Source organism: Zingiber officinale, chromosome 11A, assembly GCF_018446385.1.
Source record: "Zingiber officinale cultivar Zhangliang chromosome 11A, Zo_v1.1, whole genome shotgun sequence".
In the NCBI taxonomy this organism is placed as follows: domain Eukaryota; kingdom Viridiplantae; phylum Streptophyta; class Magnoliopsida; order Zingiberales; family Zingiberaceae; genus Zingiber; species Zingiber officinale.
Window position 1 is genome coordinate 90,172,631 of NC_056006.1, and position 16,598 is coordinate 90,189,228.

Genomic DNA, 16,598 nt, shown 5'->3' on the forward strand with positions numbered 1-16,598 from the left:
TTATTTTCACAATAATGAAATATTTGTAGTAGTATTTGTAAAATTTTAAAAGTATTTAATGATGTAACAGAACAACTTTCTATATTTATTATTTCACTGCTTAATTAATTTTAGAAAATTTTTGTAATATAGTATTAGTTTTAAATGAACATATTAATAATAATGAATATTTATTTCTTTACCTCTTAGCTATCAAAACTAAATGAGAAAAATATTTTTATTTTATTCCTAAAATTTATTTAATTGCATTTGTTTTACATCCTAAATTTAAATTAGAAGTTTTACAATAAATGTTAAGTTTATATTACGACGTTTTAATTCCAATTAAAGATTTTTCTTCCCTTTCTTCTCTTGATCCAGTTAATATTATATATAATGTTAGAATTTATTTATATGATATTTATAATCAATATTATATAAAACATGGAACACAAATTAATATTTCTGAAATACAACAAACTACTAGTAGTAATTTAAAACTTACAAAAGCACAACTTTTATTAAAAGAACGGACAAAATGTCCACAAGGATCCTCAAGTTCCACACAGGAACTTGAGAATTATTTTACGACTTCTTTTGATTTCAATGAAGCAGATAGCGAAAATTTCGATATCTTAAAGTCGTAGTCACAAAAAGCTCAAAGTTTTCCTGTTCTCTCCGTGATCGCCAAAGAAATTTTAGCTTGTTCAGTGTCAACTGTTATTGTGGAGCAGATGTTCAGTACCGGCGGAAACATATTAGATGAACGACGATCAACTTTATCTTCCGACTCATTGGAAACCCAAGCATTATTGGACGATTGTACCAGAGCGGAGAAAAAAAATCCAAGGAATGCAACTTTCAGATGACTAAGTTGAAAATTTTGATACTGAAGGAACAAATACGATAGGAACGAGAAATAGAAGTGAATGACAATGTAAAAGAATAAAAATATAAAAGAACTACATGAGCTTTGATTTCCCTAAGGGGATATGCAAGCAACTTAAATAAGTGCAAATCCTTTTTTTCAATAAATTTTTATTTATAATTTATAATTTGTAATTTGTAATTTTTAATATTTAATTTTAATTTTTTTAATATGATAATCTTGAACAATGATGAACTGTGACAAATCGTGAATCGATGATTCTGAATCATAAATCATAATTATCTTGAACGATTAAGATGATCAATTTATCCAGAACGGTCGAATCAGTGGTTCCAATATTGAGAAGAGCAATAAGTACACGGCGGGAAATATCCGAATTTAATTATAACAAGTTGAAATAATTTCTATCATAACTTGCATTAATAATACTTTTTGGATAAAAATAAAATAAGATTCTTTTTATTTAAATAAGATGCCCAATAATAAAAGAAGAATCACTTAAAAAAAAAATAAAATAAAATAAAATAAAATTTCCCCTTAGTTTTTCATATATTTCTATTTAAATGAAGTCCGGAATTTGATTCGTGTAATATTTTAGTTTATGATTGATTGCGATTAGCTTTTGGAAAGTCAGTTGAGCTTTTGATGTTTGATCTTGTATTATAAATTATGATCATGGCCGACCACTTTCGTCCCACCTCTGGCCGCGCCACCCAGAAGATTGAAGCAGAGAGCCAGCGAGACCTAACCTTGCCCCGGGAAGCTGGCGGCGGCCGCGATGCAACCGAACACCAAGGAAACGGAAGGGATGGCGCCGTCCCACGCCGCGCTCCAGCCGGAGCTCCAGAACGGCGGCGGAGCCGGAGGCGCCGAGAACGACGATTTCTTCGAGCAGACGATGTCCGGCTTCTCCTCCGCCGCCTGGCCGCTGGAGTTGGGGACCCCCAGGTCGCTTTTCGGGGCGAAGTCTTCGGAGGAGTCGCCGGACGACGAGGGATTGAACTACGCGGCGCTGTACGGCGGTTCGTCTCTTCTCGCCTCGCGGCACCGGATGCACCTCGGCGCCTCGCTGGAGGATTCGTCGATGCTTCTCCAGCTCGGTGGGCAGCTTCTGTTGCATCCTACGGCCGCGGCCTCCGGGGGCGAGCCCGGGGGCTTCCTCCGGCTGCCCCTCTCCCTCGGTAGCGGTAGCGGAGGCTCTGGGATCTCGACTTCTGCCATCTTCGGGGACAGATCCCGAGGAGAACTCGACCCGCAATTCGAATCGCCCGATCCCACCGTATGACATCCATTCCTTTCATCGTCTCTACTTGCCCTAGTAAAACCCTTCATTTTGGGCTAAAATTTCGATTTTTAATGGCCTGGAAGGAGGCTGAGGTGTTGTATGACGATGGATTCGCCGGATCGCTTCCACGGGCGGTGCAAGCGTCTCTTCATCAGCAGCTTCTCCAACATTCCCAGGTTCTCATGATCATCAATTTTGCTTCCCTAGCTATTTTAACCCAATCAAGGATCGTGTTAGGATGTTAACTACCTGGCATTTTTACTGTTTAAGAATTACGGAGCTGCTACACTGACCGGGCAGGCTCCTGCGATAACAGCGACGGCTTCAGGTACCGCCGGCGCAGGTACTGCGCCACCCAAGCCGAGGGTGAGGGCCAGGAGAGGGCAAGCGACCGATCCCCATAGCATTGCCGAAAGAGTAATTAAGCTCCATATATATATAAGAAAAACATTGCGTTGCTAATCAGATTTATACTTGTTTTCGTTGTTTTCCCACCAAATTATCTTCGATGCTCTTTGCCTATTGCTCTGTTCCAAGATTTGGCATTATGGTCACATTTTGCATCTTGTTTCTGCGCCACAGCTTCGGCGGGAGAGAATCGCAGAGCGTATGAAAGCTCTGCAGGAATTGGTGCCCAATGCTAACAAGGTTCTTTTTCATACTGGCATTTTGCGTCAATACCTTAAATGAATAATTTGTTTCTATTTTCGATTCGTCGATGCACTGCAGACGGACAAGGCATCGATGCTGGACGAGATCATCGATTACCTTAAATTTCTCCAGCTCCAAGTCAAGGCAAACTCCCCAGTGTTTAATTTAATGTAGTCTTTATCTCTGCGATAATGGCAGTAATTAAGCTTAGCGTTCAGGTCTTGAGCATGAGCAGATTGGGCGGAGCAGCCGCCGTCGCCCCGCTCGTCGCTGACATGTCTTCGGAGGCATAGATCTTCTCGATTCCTCGCATTTTTTATTTACTTTTAATTTGTTGAAATGACTCCTCTACGCGTCTGTTGATATCAGAGCGGCGGCGGAGCCGGAAGAGCAGGCGGAGCGGGAACGCTGAGGAGTAATAACGACGGCCTGACGGCGGCGGAACAGCAGGTGGCGAAGTTGCTGGAGGAGGACATGGGTTCAGCGATGCAGTACCTGCAGGGGAAAGGCCTCTGCCTCATGCCCATCTCCCTCGCCTCCGCCATCTCCTCCGCCACCTGCCGTCCTCGGCCTCCCCTCAGTCTCAACCTCCGCCACCCGGCAGCCGGCGACGCGCCTCCGTCTCCGAGCATATCGGCGCTGACAGTCCAGTCGTCCAATGCCGGCAGCGCTGACGCCGACGGCGGCAAGGATCGAGCTGTTCCTTAAGATCGACGTCCCAAGCATGCATGGAATAACAACAAAAAAAATGTTTTCTTATTTTGATGAATTTCCCTATTTGTCAACTCTATTTATGAGACTTTAACAAGGATAATTTGTTTTCTCACTGGAGTTTATCATTTTAATTGGTTTGCTTGTTCTGCAACCACACAAATCTACTGAAACATTAAAGCTGGCCGACACAAAAATCTCAACTACATGAGAGCACCTCTGAAATGAGTAAAAATTATATATAGCTAACTGTTTCAATATTTGAATCAGGCCGGATGAACTTGACAGTTCTCTTGCTTAATCGGCTGAACTAAGCAACAGTCAAAATTCCGTATTAGCTAAAGATGAGTAATGATGACTACAATACTGCAGGAGAAGGTTTCACAGAATTCACCCATCAAGTTTCCTCCAAGGGAAGGATGTTATAAGGTACATAAATTTCTGTCTTTTCCTGGACATCTCTGGCAGCAGCAATGATCTGCTCACAGACAACCACCACCAGCATAAGAACCCGACGCAATTTCATACTCTCGTTGCAATTCCAGAGGCGTCAAGGGGGAAAAGAAAAAGGATGCATAATTGGCCAAACAACACATACCTCTGGGGCGACTTCTTCGCCTTTCTCAGTCTTGTTAACAGCGCAAAGGACTTCAAAAAGGACACTCGCAGTTTGATAAGCTTTCCCGATTTGATCTCTGCCAATAATCAAAAAACAAACATATGGATGACAGGTCCAAGAATGCTGCCCCCGAGCACCACCAACAAATAGCAGCAAAGCGAAAACAGGGTACCTGTCTGCTTGCTCCCTTTCGTCCAGAGAACGAACGTAACGCTCATAGTACTGCTGGTAAAAGCTCTCGATTTCTCGCGCATCGCTCTTTTTCACTCTATTAGCAAGACTCGGCGTGTTATCCTGAGACGTTGAACTCAAGATTAAGCCATGACCTTCAACCAAGATCTTCGTACCCTAAAGATTAGGGGATTAGGGAAGTTACCCGCTCGAGGCGCTGCAGGAGACCAGTCTTGAACTGGCGAACTCCGCGTCCGGTTGAGCTCGGGTCGAGCCTGTGCGCCTTCTCGAACGCATAAAATCGGCCTACGACGGAACAAACACAAATGACAAATGATAAAAGCAATCACATCAATTTTTCTATTATTATATCTAAAATTTAAATAAATAATTTATTTTATTAAATTTAGATAATCATTTTTCACTACACACTATGTTAAATATCCTAAATTTTTATCATTCTTAATTTTTTATTATTTTTTTCTCTTTCTTCTATTTTTTATTATTATATTTATGAAATAAGTAGAAGGAGAGATTAAAAAATATATTATTTTATTTTTATGATAAAAATTTTATTCTCTAAATTTAGAAAATTATTATTCATCAAATCTAAATTTAAAGAATGGATAGGATAACTGATGTAGGTGTTCTAACGAGCCGTTAATTTAATCGAGCTTGAATTTAAAATGCGGAGGTGACAAAAGAACTTACATAGATAAGCCACACGAGGGCGCTCGGACTCGATCTCCGATGCCACGCGAAGGACCGGAGAAATGCTACCAAGCGACGAAGGCACCACCTCGTTGTCGAACACCTCCAAGGAGAAGGTTGTCATGACTGGATTCCTTGTCGATGCCCGTCGCGTTAATCCTTGTGGCCCGGAGGCTAAACTCGGGTTCACTCCGCTAGGCATCCCGGAGGTAAATGCCTGCTCTCCACCAGTCATTTTCAAGTCTGTTTTTTTTTTTTACTTCTTCTTTCCTCTATATTTATTCCCGAGAATTATAAATTCATTTTGATTTATAATTTTTTTTTTCTTTTATATTTTTGAGATCGGTTGAGCTTGACTTTCGCCGGCCCGTCGCTTTACCACCTGTTAAATAAACCGAGCATGGATTAGAAAGTCAGTGCATTTATTTGAATAATAATTATAAAAAAATGCACCTTTCGTCTGGGAATAACGAGAGGCGGGGCGATCCTGGGCAACCAACCAAATGAAAAGAAGACGAAAAGAGGAAAGTTAAATATAAAGAGAGAAAGCAGAAAAGACCTAAATTACTTCCCTTCTAAATATGTTCAGGTACAAGAGGAGAGAAAGGAGGTAACTCGGTCGGCCTCATATAGAGGGTCAAGCGGAATGAAGTAAATTCTATTGATAATAATTGTATGGTTACGCGTGTGGTCAAAACTTAAACGTAGCTAAATATCAGGAGACCCACTAGTTATAGAGTTATGGATCTAAAATAAATTCACAAAAGGTAATTCTATATTTTTAATATTTTTTTTGTTTGTTTGTATTATACTGATAATTTAAATTGTTAAAATTATAAATTATTTATAAAAAAAAAATGTGGAACCGCCACATCAGCGGCCCCCCTAGAGCCGGTCCCACGGATATGGAGGAAGGTAAATGCAGGCAGTGACACCCCGGGGATCGACCCCTGGACCTTTCAGTCACAGAACCATGTACTCCCCATCTATGCTACGCCCTGGGGACTCAATTATCACCTATAGTTTATACATTTAATGGATGAATTATTTTTTTTGTACTTATGCTTAGTTTGATATGAACATATTTGGTGAAGCGACGGGCCGGCGAAAGTCAAGATTTACATGAAAGCTAAATATAAAAGCTAAAAAGTAGAAATATAATTAAATATAAATATGAAAGCTAAAAAGTAAGAAAAGAAATATAAACCACAACCCAACGATTTACATGGTTTGAAGATAAAATTCTTATTCCATAATTACCCGTAAGGTTGACAATATTAGACAGCTAAAATATTTACAATAATCTAATAGGTAAAACAGAAGGGCATATATGATACATACCGTAAGCTACGTTTCTTCCCAAGAATTTACACCAGCTCAACAACTGATGTGTATTATACCATTTGTGTGGGGACAATTTAAGATGCCATTTAGATAATCAGAATTCTTTTGTGGAGAAAAAGAAGAACAAGGGGAAACTGATTTTTACCATCTGCTGACAACTAACCTCATAGAACACTTTGCTAATTGATAATTTGATATTGCTATATGAATAACACAATGTTAAGGGAATGCCACATGATGACATATTATCATGGCAGCATAGCACAATGATAACAGTATACACAAAGGACTTTTTTGGTAAATAATCAGAATAAAAGCCAAAGAAGCACCCAAGAAGCAACTGGGGCATAAACAATAAACAAGTTCCCCAAAGATGATAGGACTAACTTCGGACCCTAAACAACATAAGAAAAATTCTAGACCATGACTTTGAGTTTAACTATTATTTTTTTAGAAAAAAAGGAAGAGAATTTAAATATTGTTGAATGGCTGAATCTAATAGATCTCATTTCCTTTACAGTTCTGATTAAACAATTTATTAATGTTGGAGTCAACTGAGGTCTTCCTTAAAATTTATTTGACTTTGCTCGGTATATGTTTAACTTCTATCGATTTTTTTAGCTGTTAATTGAGTTTATGTTGTTATAGGTGTTAGAATGTATACTAAAAGTCTAACTTTTGGTATAAAATATTTATCTAGAAATAAGAATCACATTGGTCAAATGTCTACATTTGTGATAAATGTAGTTGTTCAATTAATTTATACTGTAGATAACATACTATGTGGTGTCACATACAGAAGATGATGTTATCAGTACCTTATAAATTATAAACAGTAGCTCACGACCAAAATGAAAAGGAACAAACCATTAGAAGGTCGTAGTGTAATTAGGTATCAGTTTATCTTGAATGTATAATTACACTAGTACACTTAGAGTGTATTGAGTAGGACCATTTGAGGTCGTTTCTTTTATACTGACTTTATAAAGAAACAAAGACCTCGGTTATTATGGAAGTGTGTGCTCTTAATCCTAATATAATAACAAGCACATATATTTGATATTTATTTCTTTAATTTATCAATGGGTGAGATTTAGTTCGATGAATCAATAAGCCCGATAAGTTGGGAAATGACATCACTTATAGTGTGTGTTGTTGATTATAGAAGGAAATTGTGTCCTAGAGATACTAGGTTGATAATGTCCTCAAGAGGAGCTCATAAGGATTGTCATGTTAAACCCTGCAGGCGGACCTAGTCCGACATAATGATAAGGTTGAGTGGTACTACTCTTGGACTAAGATATTAATTAAATGAGTTGTCAGTAACTCACTTAATTAGTAGACATTCGATATCTTAAACACAGGGAGACTAACACACTCATAATAAGAAGGAGCCCAAAAATGTAATTTGGGATTGGTACGGTAGTTCAATAATAGTTCTCTAGTGGAATGAATTATTATTGATAAAATTAAGTTGTGTGTTCGGGGCGAACACGGGATGCTTAATTTTATCGGGAGACCAAAACCAATTCCTCCTCTCGGTCCCTATCGTAGCCTCTTATTTATAGAGTATTATACCCACCTTCTAAACCCACCTAAAGGGGGTCGGCCAAGCTAGCTTGGGAACCAAGCTAGGGCCGACCTAGGTATAAATTGGGGTGGTCGGCCCTAGCTTGAACCCAAGCTAGAGGGGCCGACCAAATTAAATTAAAAAAGAATTTTAATTTTAATTTTTATTATGTGGAAAATATAATTTATTAAAGAGAATTAAAATTAAATTATCTCTCTGGTAAAAGATCTACAAAAGATTAAAGAAAGAGATTAGATCTCTTTCCTTATTTGTAGATTGGTGAAATATTTTATTTTCTCTTTAAAAATTATTTACATGTTGTAAAATTAAAATTATGGAAATTTCTTTTTATCAACCATGAAGAGATTTTGAAGAGAAATTTTAATTTTAAAAATTTCCGGAAATAAATTAGGAAGTTTTAATTGTTGATTGAAACTTGTCTAATTTGATTTCATGATGTGGCCGACCATTAGAATTTAATTGGGGAAATTTTATTTTATTTTTCTCAATTAAATCATGTCAAGGAAATTAAGGAAATTTTATTGTAATTAAATTTCCTAATTTGCTTAGGCCAAGGAATATAAAAGAAGGGGTGAGGGTGCCTTCATGAGACACAACCTCTATTATTTCTCTCCCTCTTTTGTTCCTTGGTGTGGCCGGCCATCATCCTCTCCCTCTCTTCCTCTTGTGGTGGCCGAACCTCTCTCTCCCCTTGGAGCTCTTGTGGTGGCCGGATACTACTTGGAGAAGAAGAAGAAGAAGGAGAGAAAGCTAGCATCTCTTGGAGCTTGGTTGGTGTTTTGATCTTCTTCCTTGGTGAAGCTTCCTTATTGTTGGCCGAACCTAGCTAGGAGGAGAAGAAGGTTGTTGGTGGTTTCTCATCTCGGAAGATCGTTGCCCACACAACGTCCGAGGTTAGAAGAGGAATACGGTAGAAGATCAAGAGGTCTTTCTAGAAGGTATAACTAGTAATTTTTCTTTTCCGCATCATGCTAGTTATTTATGGAAATAATATCAAATACAAGAGGCTTACGTTCTAGTATTTCGAATATGTTTTTCGAAGTTGTGTTCTTTTATTTTTTTTTCCCTTGTGATTTGATTGTTCTTTTTGGTTAACCTAAAGTTATTTTAGGAAATTAAATATTAGATTTCTATAAAAGGTTTTGTCTAGTCGGTGGTGGTTGCTCCCATATCCAAGAAGGTCATGTGCCTCGCCACGTCAGTACTGGGAACCAATTATGGAAATTAATATTTAATGGAATTAATAACTTAAGGTGACTTGGGTCGAACGTGTTAAGTTCCGCAGGAGACCCAAGTCAAAACCTAAAAGAACGAATAGATTAAGTTTTGGATCAAACGTGTTAAGTTCCGCAGGCGATCCAAAATTTAATTTAAAAGAACACATGGTAGCTAGGAAAAGGTTCAGACCTTTATACAAAATTTTTATACAGTGGAACCTCTAGATTTTCCGAGTAGCAACCAATAATTGGTGATGCCAGCTATAGTTAGATGCGACTGTTGGAATCTTGTAGTCATCATATTTTGGAAAGAACCACTGATTTACATTCTTCTATTTTGCAAATACCAATGATCTTTTCCTAAATATAATGGATGTTATTATCTACAAGTAAGTTCTGAATAGTTTGGTTCTTGCTGAAAGCCCTCTGCGGAATCTTAAGCTCATTTTTTTTTTCTAAAAGGTGTTGAAGTTGTTAGCTTTATCATTGTTATTCAAGTAATAGTTAGCAAAAATTCAAGATTTTGTGTTAAAAAAAAAAAAAAATCTACAAAGTGCATATTCAGATAGCGGAAAACATTAGGAAATTGAGCAAATCTACGGATTTTTTTTTTAGTTTTTTTTCATGTAGTTAAGTAGCCTCTTGAGTGAACCTATTTATCATACGTGTTAGTTTCATACTAGAAGGCAAATACATTTTGCCTTAGCTTAAAAAAAATACCATCATTACCTTAAAACCAAGTTTTTTTTTATTGGTCGGCCTCATATAGAGGATCAAGTGGAATGAAGTAAATTCTATTGATAAGAGTTGCATGGCTACACGTGTGGTCAAAACTTAAACGTAGCTAAATGTCAGGAGACCCGCTAGTTATAGAGTTGTGGATCTAAAATGAATTAACAAAAAGTAATTCTATATTTTTAATATTTTTTTTTGTTTGTTTGTATTATATGATAATTTAAATTTTTAAAATTATAAATTATTTATAAATAACGTGGACGATGACTACTGGGAGGTGGAATAATTTGATTATTTTAAACATTCGTTTTCCTATATATTCGTTAGTGTAGTGGAAATATAATTAAATATAAATACGAAAGTTAAAAATAAGAAAAAAAATATATATCACAACACAACGATTTACGTGGTTCGTAGATAAAACTCTTACTTCACGTTGTCCGTAAGGTAGACGATCCCTACCTGTCGATGGATTAGTCCCCGAAAACTCCGACCAACACAATCCTCCTTATCGGTGGAGTAATCTCATCACAACTCGACCAAGAACACACGGATTGCTACTAAGGCTTGGAGTCTCTAATTAGACTTTAACCAAGTCTAATTTCGTCAACGAAGGTCAGTCATCTCAAGCTCAATTATATAAAGTTTAGGAAAATTAGCAAGTTGATTTTACCATTACCAGTCAACTAGTGGTGGCCAACGATACTCCGTAAAACCCATGATTCTGCTAATGGCTCTTTACCAGTCGACTAGTGTCACCGCCAATCGACTGGTGCCGCCACCAGTTGACTGATCCTTTCAGCTGTCAGGCACATAAGCATTTTGTGCCCTGCCTAAGTTAACTGCTCCCAAAACCAGTCGACTGGTAAAACCCTAAACCTAGGATTTCCCTTCCCGAGTATATTTCTCTCACACTCGGATCCTTCATGACTCACTTGACTCTTTTTCGCAGCCTTGACCTCTTGCCTTCAAGTCTCTTTTCTTTGGCTCTCGTCCCTAGATGCATTCAAGCCCGTGACTTGTCTCAATGTCATTCTTTGTGTATGCCTCAAAATCTGCTTCCCTCGGCTTGTCCTTGCAGCCTTGTCCACGACCGCTCGAATACTCCATCTTTCGCTAAACTCGAAGCTATCAAACTGAGTCATATGTGTATCATACAAACCTGCACAACTCAAATACACATATCAAATTCAAGGGTGAACCTAACTTAAACCCTTTATACAAACATCAAAACTCATGGTCACACCGTAGCCTCAAGATTGCTTCCAACGATCTCCCCATTTTTGATGTTCGGCAATACGTTTAAGTTAGGGAAAATATAATAGCAATCAACTATGCTATTGAAACATGCAACATACATTGGAACCTATCACAAGGCTCCCCCTAACCTAAGCTTCCCATTGAGCTAGGAATTTCACCACAAGGATATTTAAGAACTTATCACAAGGCTGCCCCTACACCTAAGCTCCCTATTGAGATAGGAATTTCTCATTGCAAAGGTATTTAAGGTTTTCCACACTTAAACCTTACTTTTCCCCTTTTGCCTAATATCAAAAAGCTTCTAACAATATCCCAATTGTCGAAATTTGATCATCTAAATTGACCCTAAACTCGTGTATTTATCCCCCCAAGGATCTCATACACCTATATAAGTTGTCTCAGTCAAACCCAATGCTGAAAAATAGTTTTAGACTTATATCAGTTGACTGCTCATGCCATATGAACCTAATTTCATATTTTCATACATGAAACACATCCTATATGTGTCAATTTCCTAGGTTTGAGACTCATGTCCGTCTCTAAAACACTTTAGCATATTTCATAACACATTAGAATCCCAAGCAATATCCACTTGAGATCTATTGGCCATGAGCCCCAAATTGACTCTTTGAACTCTCTAGAGCTATTAACCTTAGTCACCTCTCTAGATGACTCATCTATTGTGGCTAAACCATAATGATGTTTGTTAGAAGATTTTCTTATCTTCTTTGTTAGATTTTGAGGGATGTCCTGAGGCGATTATCTTATGATTTTTACTAAATATAGATTCATTATTTGATTGCATATTATATATTTAATTGTCTTAAACTCATTTACTAAATGTCTGCAATACAATTCATAGCATGAGATAAATTGTGATTGGATCACAACTAGTGATTATCTATACATGTACAATTATGAACGTATTAGAATTTCTCTAGTCGTCAAATTGATGTATTTTGACATCATCAATTTTGTAAGACTAGCACGATTGTACTCCTTGTTCGTCAAGTAGCTATTTTCTCATTGGCTGGAGATATTGGGACGTCAAGAGTTAAACGTGGATGCTAGTTATGGTAACTAATTCATTGGAGTGACTCGCTATAAGACTTCATATGGTTATCTATATATATGGATATGTCTATGAAGCTCTTACTGAAGCTCGAGTGCAAGTTTCCTTCGACTTAAGGTATACAAGTCATCTTGGTCAGGAAGACTTATACTTTGACATCTTAAGCAAACACCTCATTGAGGTGTGGACCCGGAATGATTGAGTATAAGTTAAAATGTCTGAAAATGTTTGGATAGCCTATAGAGGATTCATCACTCCTTGCGAGGAGACATATACCCTAAGACCACTCGTTAGAATTATTACTCAAAGTCTTTGGCTAAAGTATTACATGTTAAGCGTGTGAGACTCTTAGACACATGTATGAGTAATTTGAATTTGTAGAACGAAAAAGTATTACTTTGACTAAGTGTGACGTAGTCAATCTAGTAGGGATAAACACATAGACCATGTCCTGAACCAAGTGGGTATAAGACAAGTGAAAGGAACAAGACACAACTCACTGTAACTGCTGAAGGATTTAGAATTAGTTCTAAAATCAACTATGATTTTTCGGCTAATTGGGGGCCATGATGTACTACTAGGTGTCACTCATGATCGTTTTATAATTAAGTAGTTAATTATGAACGACAAAGATGAACCGAAAACCATTGGGTCACACGCACTAACGAGTCTCTAAAAGACGTAAAACAAGTTAAAGAATTGGATTCTTAGATCAAGAGATAAATGTTTAGTTGGACCATATATAAAACAAATATGGAATATTTGTCATGATGGAAGTGCGGATGAGCTACATCTTTTATGGTAGAGTTAAACCATATTTGGTTTAATCATGAATTAGTCAGGAACCAACTTGATTTAGTTGTGAACCAAACCAAGGGATTAATTGGCTAATTTTAGGTAAGAGATAATGGGTTGGATTTGAAATTTCTAATCCAACTCATTAAAGAGGATTATATATGGATGCAATTGGGAGAGAATTAGATAGAAGTTTTATTATTTGGTTGATTGGCTTTTGGAAACCCAATCCTCCTCTCCCTCTCCTCTCTTTCCCACCACCAACAACAAGGAGGCTATCCTCGTTGTCATGACCACCACAAGGGAGAAAAACTCTACATTATGTGATTCTCTTCTTCTTCCTCTTGATCCCTCTTCTTCACTCGTGTCTAGTAACTTCCAAAGGAGAGGCTTGTACTCAAGGAGTTGTTTTGAGGAGCTCGGTGTAGATACAAATAGAGGCGAGGTTCAACAACGTCGCTACGGTTGATACCCTTCTCGTTACAGGTCATCCGTAAGATATACCTAGCGTAAATTTACTTTTCGTAAAATTTTAATTATGTGATCATGTTTGACATGTTATATCTTTGTATGCGTGTGATGTGTATGATGTAATAATTAGGAATTATTATTATTTTATTTTCCGTTGCGTATGTTTATGAAACATGTTCTAGCACGCACCCACATCGGGCATATCTCAACATTCTTAATCTTGGACACTTCATCCTTGCCATAATTATATGCAACCCTTATATATTTCTTCTTATTGGCCTTGGATAACTCTCCTTTACCATTATCATTTGTTACCCTAACATATGATTTCTCCTTAGCCTTGGAGGAACTAGATTAATATCCTAAACCTAATATATCATTATTGGAATTTTAGCTACCCAACATCATGTAGGACCCCTTGCGGGGGGGCGGGCAGCGAATAGCCCTGTATAGAAAAAATACTTGCATAAAAAAAACTAATTAATTAAAGAAAGGAAAGAGGCACAAAAGAAGTTACTTGGTTTGCAATCAGATGATTGCTAATCCAAGGCAGTTGAAGCTCACTATCAAAGTCTCATTCAAGCAGAGAACCTTCTTATAATGTTGATGGCTCACAAACAAGTAAGAGAATAAAAGAGAAGTGTTTACAAGTGTTGTTTTAAGCTACTGGGATCAGAACTATATTTATAGTCCTAATCGGGGCGCCTGAAAGGGCTCTAGGCGCTTGGAGGAGGATAAAATTTCATCCCCCGTCGCAACGAAAAATGCCACATCGTGTTTCGATAAACTTTTGGACTTTTTGGTCCAGGTCTTATACTCCGGTTCCGCTCACTTGAGTCCTAATCTTCTGCTTCGGCTCCACTTACTTAGGTGATTTTGACCATCCGGAATAGGGCTCACCCAAACCCATTTTCCGACTTTCGAGCAATCTTTCGCTCCGGTTTCTTGTCCCTCAGAAACACCAGGCACCTCCTTCTCGTCCACAGGCCAGCGTACTCTTCCACAGCACCTCATCCCTCGGACGTACCGAGCCCATCGACTCTCTCCTGTACTGTCCTTCTCGCTAGCTGCGTCTTTCGCTCGATTTCATGTGCTCCTATGTTCCTGCACACTTAGATACAAGGCATCAAAATAACAACAGAACCTAACTTGACTTGATTGATCACATCAAAACCATCACGGGATACCTACAATCTCCTCCTTTTTGATGTAGATCAACTCAAGTTAAGTTAGGGTAAACCAAGAAATAAATAGTAATAGAAATAGTAAGTACATATTTTGTATATAAAAAAATATGTGCAAAAATAAGAAAAAAATGTACCCTCCCCCTAGACTTAACCTCTAGTTCTCCCTCTTTGATCATATTAAAATGGGGTAATCTATGTAAAGTCTAAGGAATAAAATCAAGAAGTTTTAAGTTTTGAAAATCAAGATTTTTTAATTGATAAACAATTTTTGGAAAATTAAAGAAAACTTTTAAGTTCTGAATAATTCTCTTAGATAGAGAAAATGATAAAGTTCCATAGAAAAATAAATTTTACAGAAAATAGCATTGCAAGACCAATTTAACAAATGAGTAATGAAATTTTATTTCTCGAAAAAAATTTATTATGTGAAAGCGTTAGATAATTTTATAACAGTTAAGTATTTTAACAGTTAGTCAATTAAACATTTATTTCAGTAATTAGCTTCTAGGCTGTGGCGAGGCACTATGCCTTCTTGATTATTGGAACAACAACCCCTTTTAAACAAAGTCTCTTAAAGAAATTAAATATTTAATTTTCTTTTTGAAAGCCCTAGGTCTAACTTTCAAAAATTTTAAAAAATATACACAAAATGATAATTTTAATTTAAGCATGACTTTGGAACCTAAAATAGATTCCTTCCAACTAGATTAATTAAAAATTTCTTAGGGATATATCTTTGTGATATTCTTCTAATTTGACCCTATACTTTCTAATTTGTAAGTATGTATTATTTTTAATTTTTTCTTTTCAATTTTATATTTTCTATTTTTATCTTGTCGAAATTCTCTATTCGACAAGATGTTGCTAAAGTTAATTTTAATTCTTCATTTTCTTTTAATAATTTTTTATTTTCTATCTGTAATTTGTAGGAATTTTTCGATAGTATTTTTATAAATTTAAATAATTGGTCAGGAGGTAGGGACCGTACCTGACTTATCTTGTCGATTTCTGATACTCCCCCTATAGCATTGCTTTCCTCTGACGATGTTCCCCCTTCATCGATGCTCTCGATGCTCATTAAGGATGAGCTTGCTTCGTCTCCTTCTTCTTGGTGACTTGCCACTAACACAAGTTCGGCGATAGTTTCGATCTCCGATTCGAATGACGTTTCATCCCGTCGCCTTTAGATTTTGATGCTTTGCCTGAATTGGTATTTTGTCTTTGCTCTTTAATTTAGGGCATTTGTCTTTCACGTACCCTTTTTTATTGCAGTGGTAGTATTTTATCTTTATTTTTATTCTTTTATCCTGCACTTGATTAAATTTATTAGTTTTAAATAACTTTTTAAATCTCCTTACCATAAACGTCGTTTCGTCATCATCGAGAGAAGATTCAGAATCAGGTTCACCCACTTTTACTTTTAGGGCAATATTGTACTTTGTCTCTTTCTTCAGATCTACACATCTTATTTCATGAACTTTAAATGTTGAAAATAATTCTTCTAAGATACTTACCTCTAGATTCTTAGAGATGTAATAAGCATCTACTAAGGATACCCATTCAGAATTTCTAAAAAAGGCATTAAGTGAGTACCTTAGCGAATCTCGATTGGTTACCTTTTCTTCTAGATTCGTGAGTTCGATGATGAGCTCCTTGATCCTTGAGTGAAGGTGTGTAACAGTTTTGTCTTTTTCTAATCAGTGGTTGTTGATCTGATTGCGAAGCAAGTCTCGTTTTGTGAGTTTGGCTTTAGACGTACCTTCGTGTAGTTCAAGGAACTTCTCCTAAAACCCCTTTACTGATTCATAGACACCAATTCTGTTGACTTCTTACAGAGGTAGCATACTCAGTAGATGGAATTCGGCTCGTCCATTTGCTACGAAGTATGCTTGATCTTTCTTTATCCATTG

The 16,598-nt window shown here is 37.1% G+C and overlaps 2 protein-coding genes across 2 annotated transcripts; one reads left to right on the forward strand and one right to left on the reverse strand.

Annotated features, from left to right (window-relative positions):
• The first annotated feature begins 1,543 nt into the window (after positions 1–1,543).
• On the forward strand, positions 1,544–3,630 carry LOC122031881 (bHLH transcription factor RHL1-like). The gene is made up of 7 exons (XM_042591084.1): positions 1,544–2,147; positions 2,237–2,329; positions 2,424–2,570; positions 2,736–2,801; positions 2,883–2,948; positions 3,023–3,091; positions 3,174–3,630. The coding sequence occupies exons 1-7, from the start codon at positions 1,647–1,649 to the stop codon at positions 3,510–3,512; spliced, it is 1,281 nt and encodes a 426-aa protein (XP_042447018.1). The 5' UTR covers positions 1,544–1,646; the 3' UTR covers positions 3,513–3,630.
• An 859-nt stretch (positions 3,631–4,489) lies between these two features.
• On the reverse strand, positions 4,490–5,251 carry LOC122031561 (callose synthase 5). The gene is made up of 2 exons (XM_042590660.1): positions 5,017–5,251; positions 4,490–4,611 (listed from the first exon to the last, which is right to left on the reverse strand). Exons 1-2 carry the CDS (start codon positions 5,249–5,251, stop codon positions 4,490–4,492), a joined length of 357 nt encoding a protein of 118 aa, XP_042446594.1.
• Positions 5,252–16,598: the final 11,347 nt, after the last annotated feature.

Excerpts from the sequence above, each read along its gene's own strand:
- LOC122031561 (XM_042590660.1), bottom strand. The coding sequence starts at position 5,251 with ATGACTGGTGGAGAGCAGGCATTTACCTCCGGGATGCCTAGCGGAGTG. Across the intron at positions 4,612-5,016 it reads CCCTCGTGTGGCTTATCTAT|GCCGATTTTATGCGTTCGAG; the intron begins GTAAGTTCTTTT and ends GTTCCGTCGTAG.
- LOC122031881 (XM_042591084.1), top strand. The coding sequence starts at position 1,647 with ATGCAACCGAACACCAAGGAAACGGAAGGGATGGCGCCGTCCCACGCC. Across the intron at positions 2,148-2,236 it reads TCGAATCGCCCGATCCCACC|GAGGCTGAGGTGTTGTATGA; the intron begins GTATGACATCCA and ends ATGGCCTGGAAG. Across the intron at positions 2,949-3,022 it reads TTCTCCAGCTCCAAGTCAAG|GTCTTGAGCATGAGCAGATT; the intron begins GCAAACTCCCCA and ends CTTAGCGTTCAG.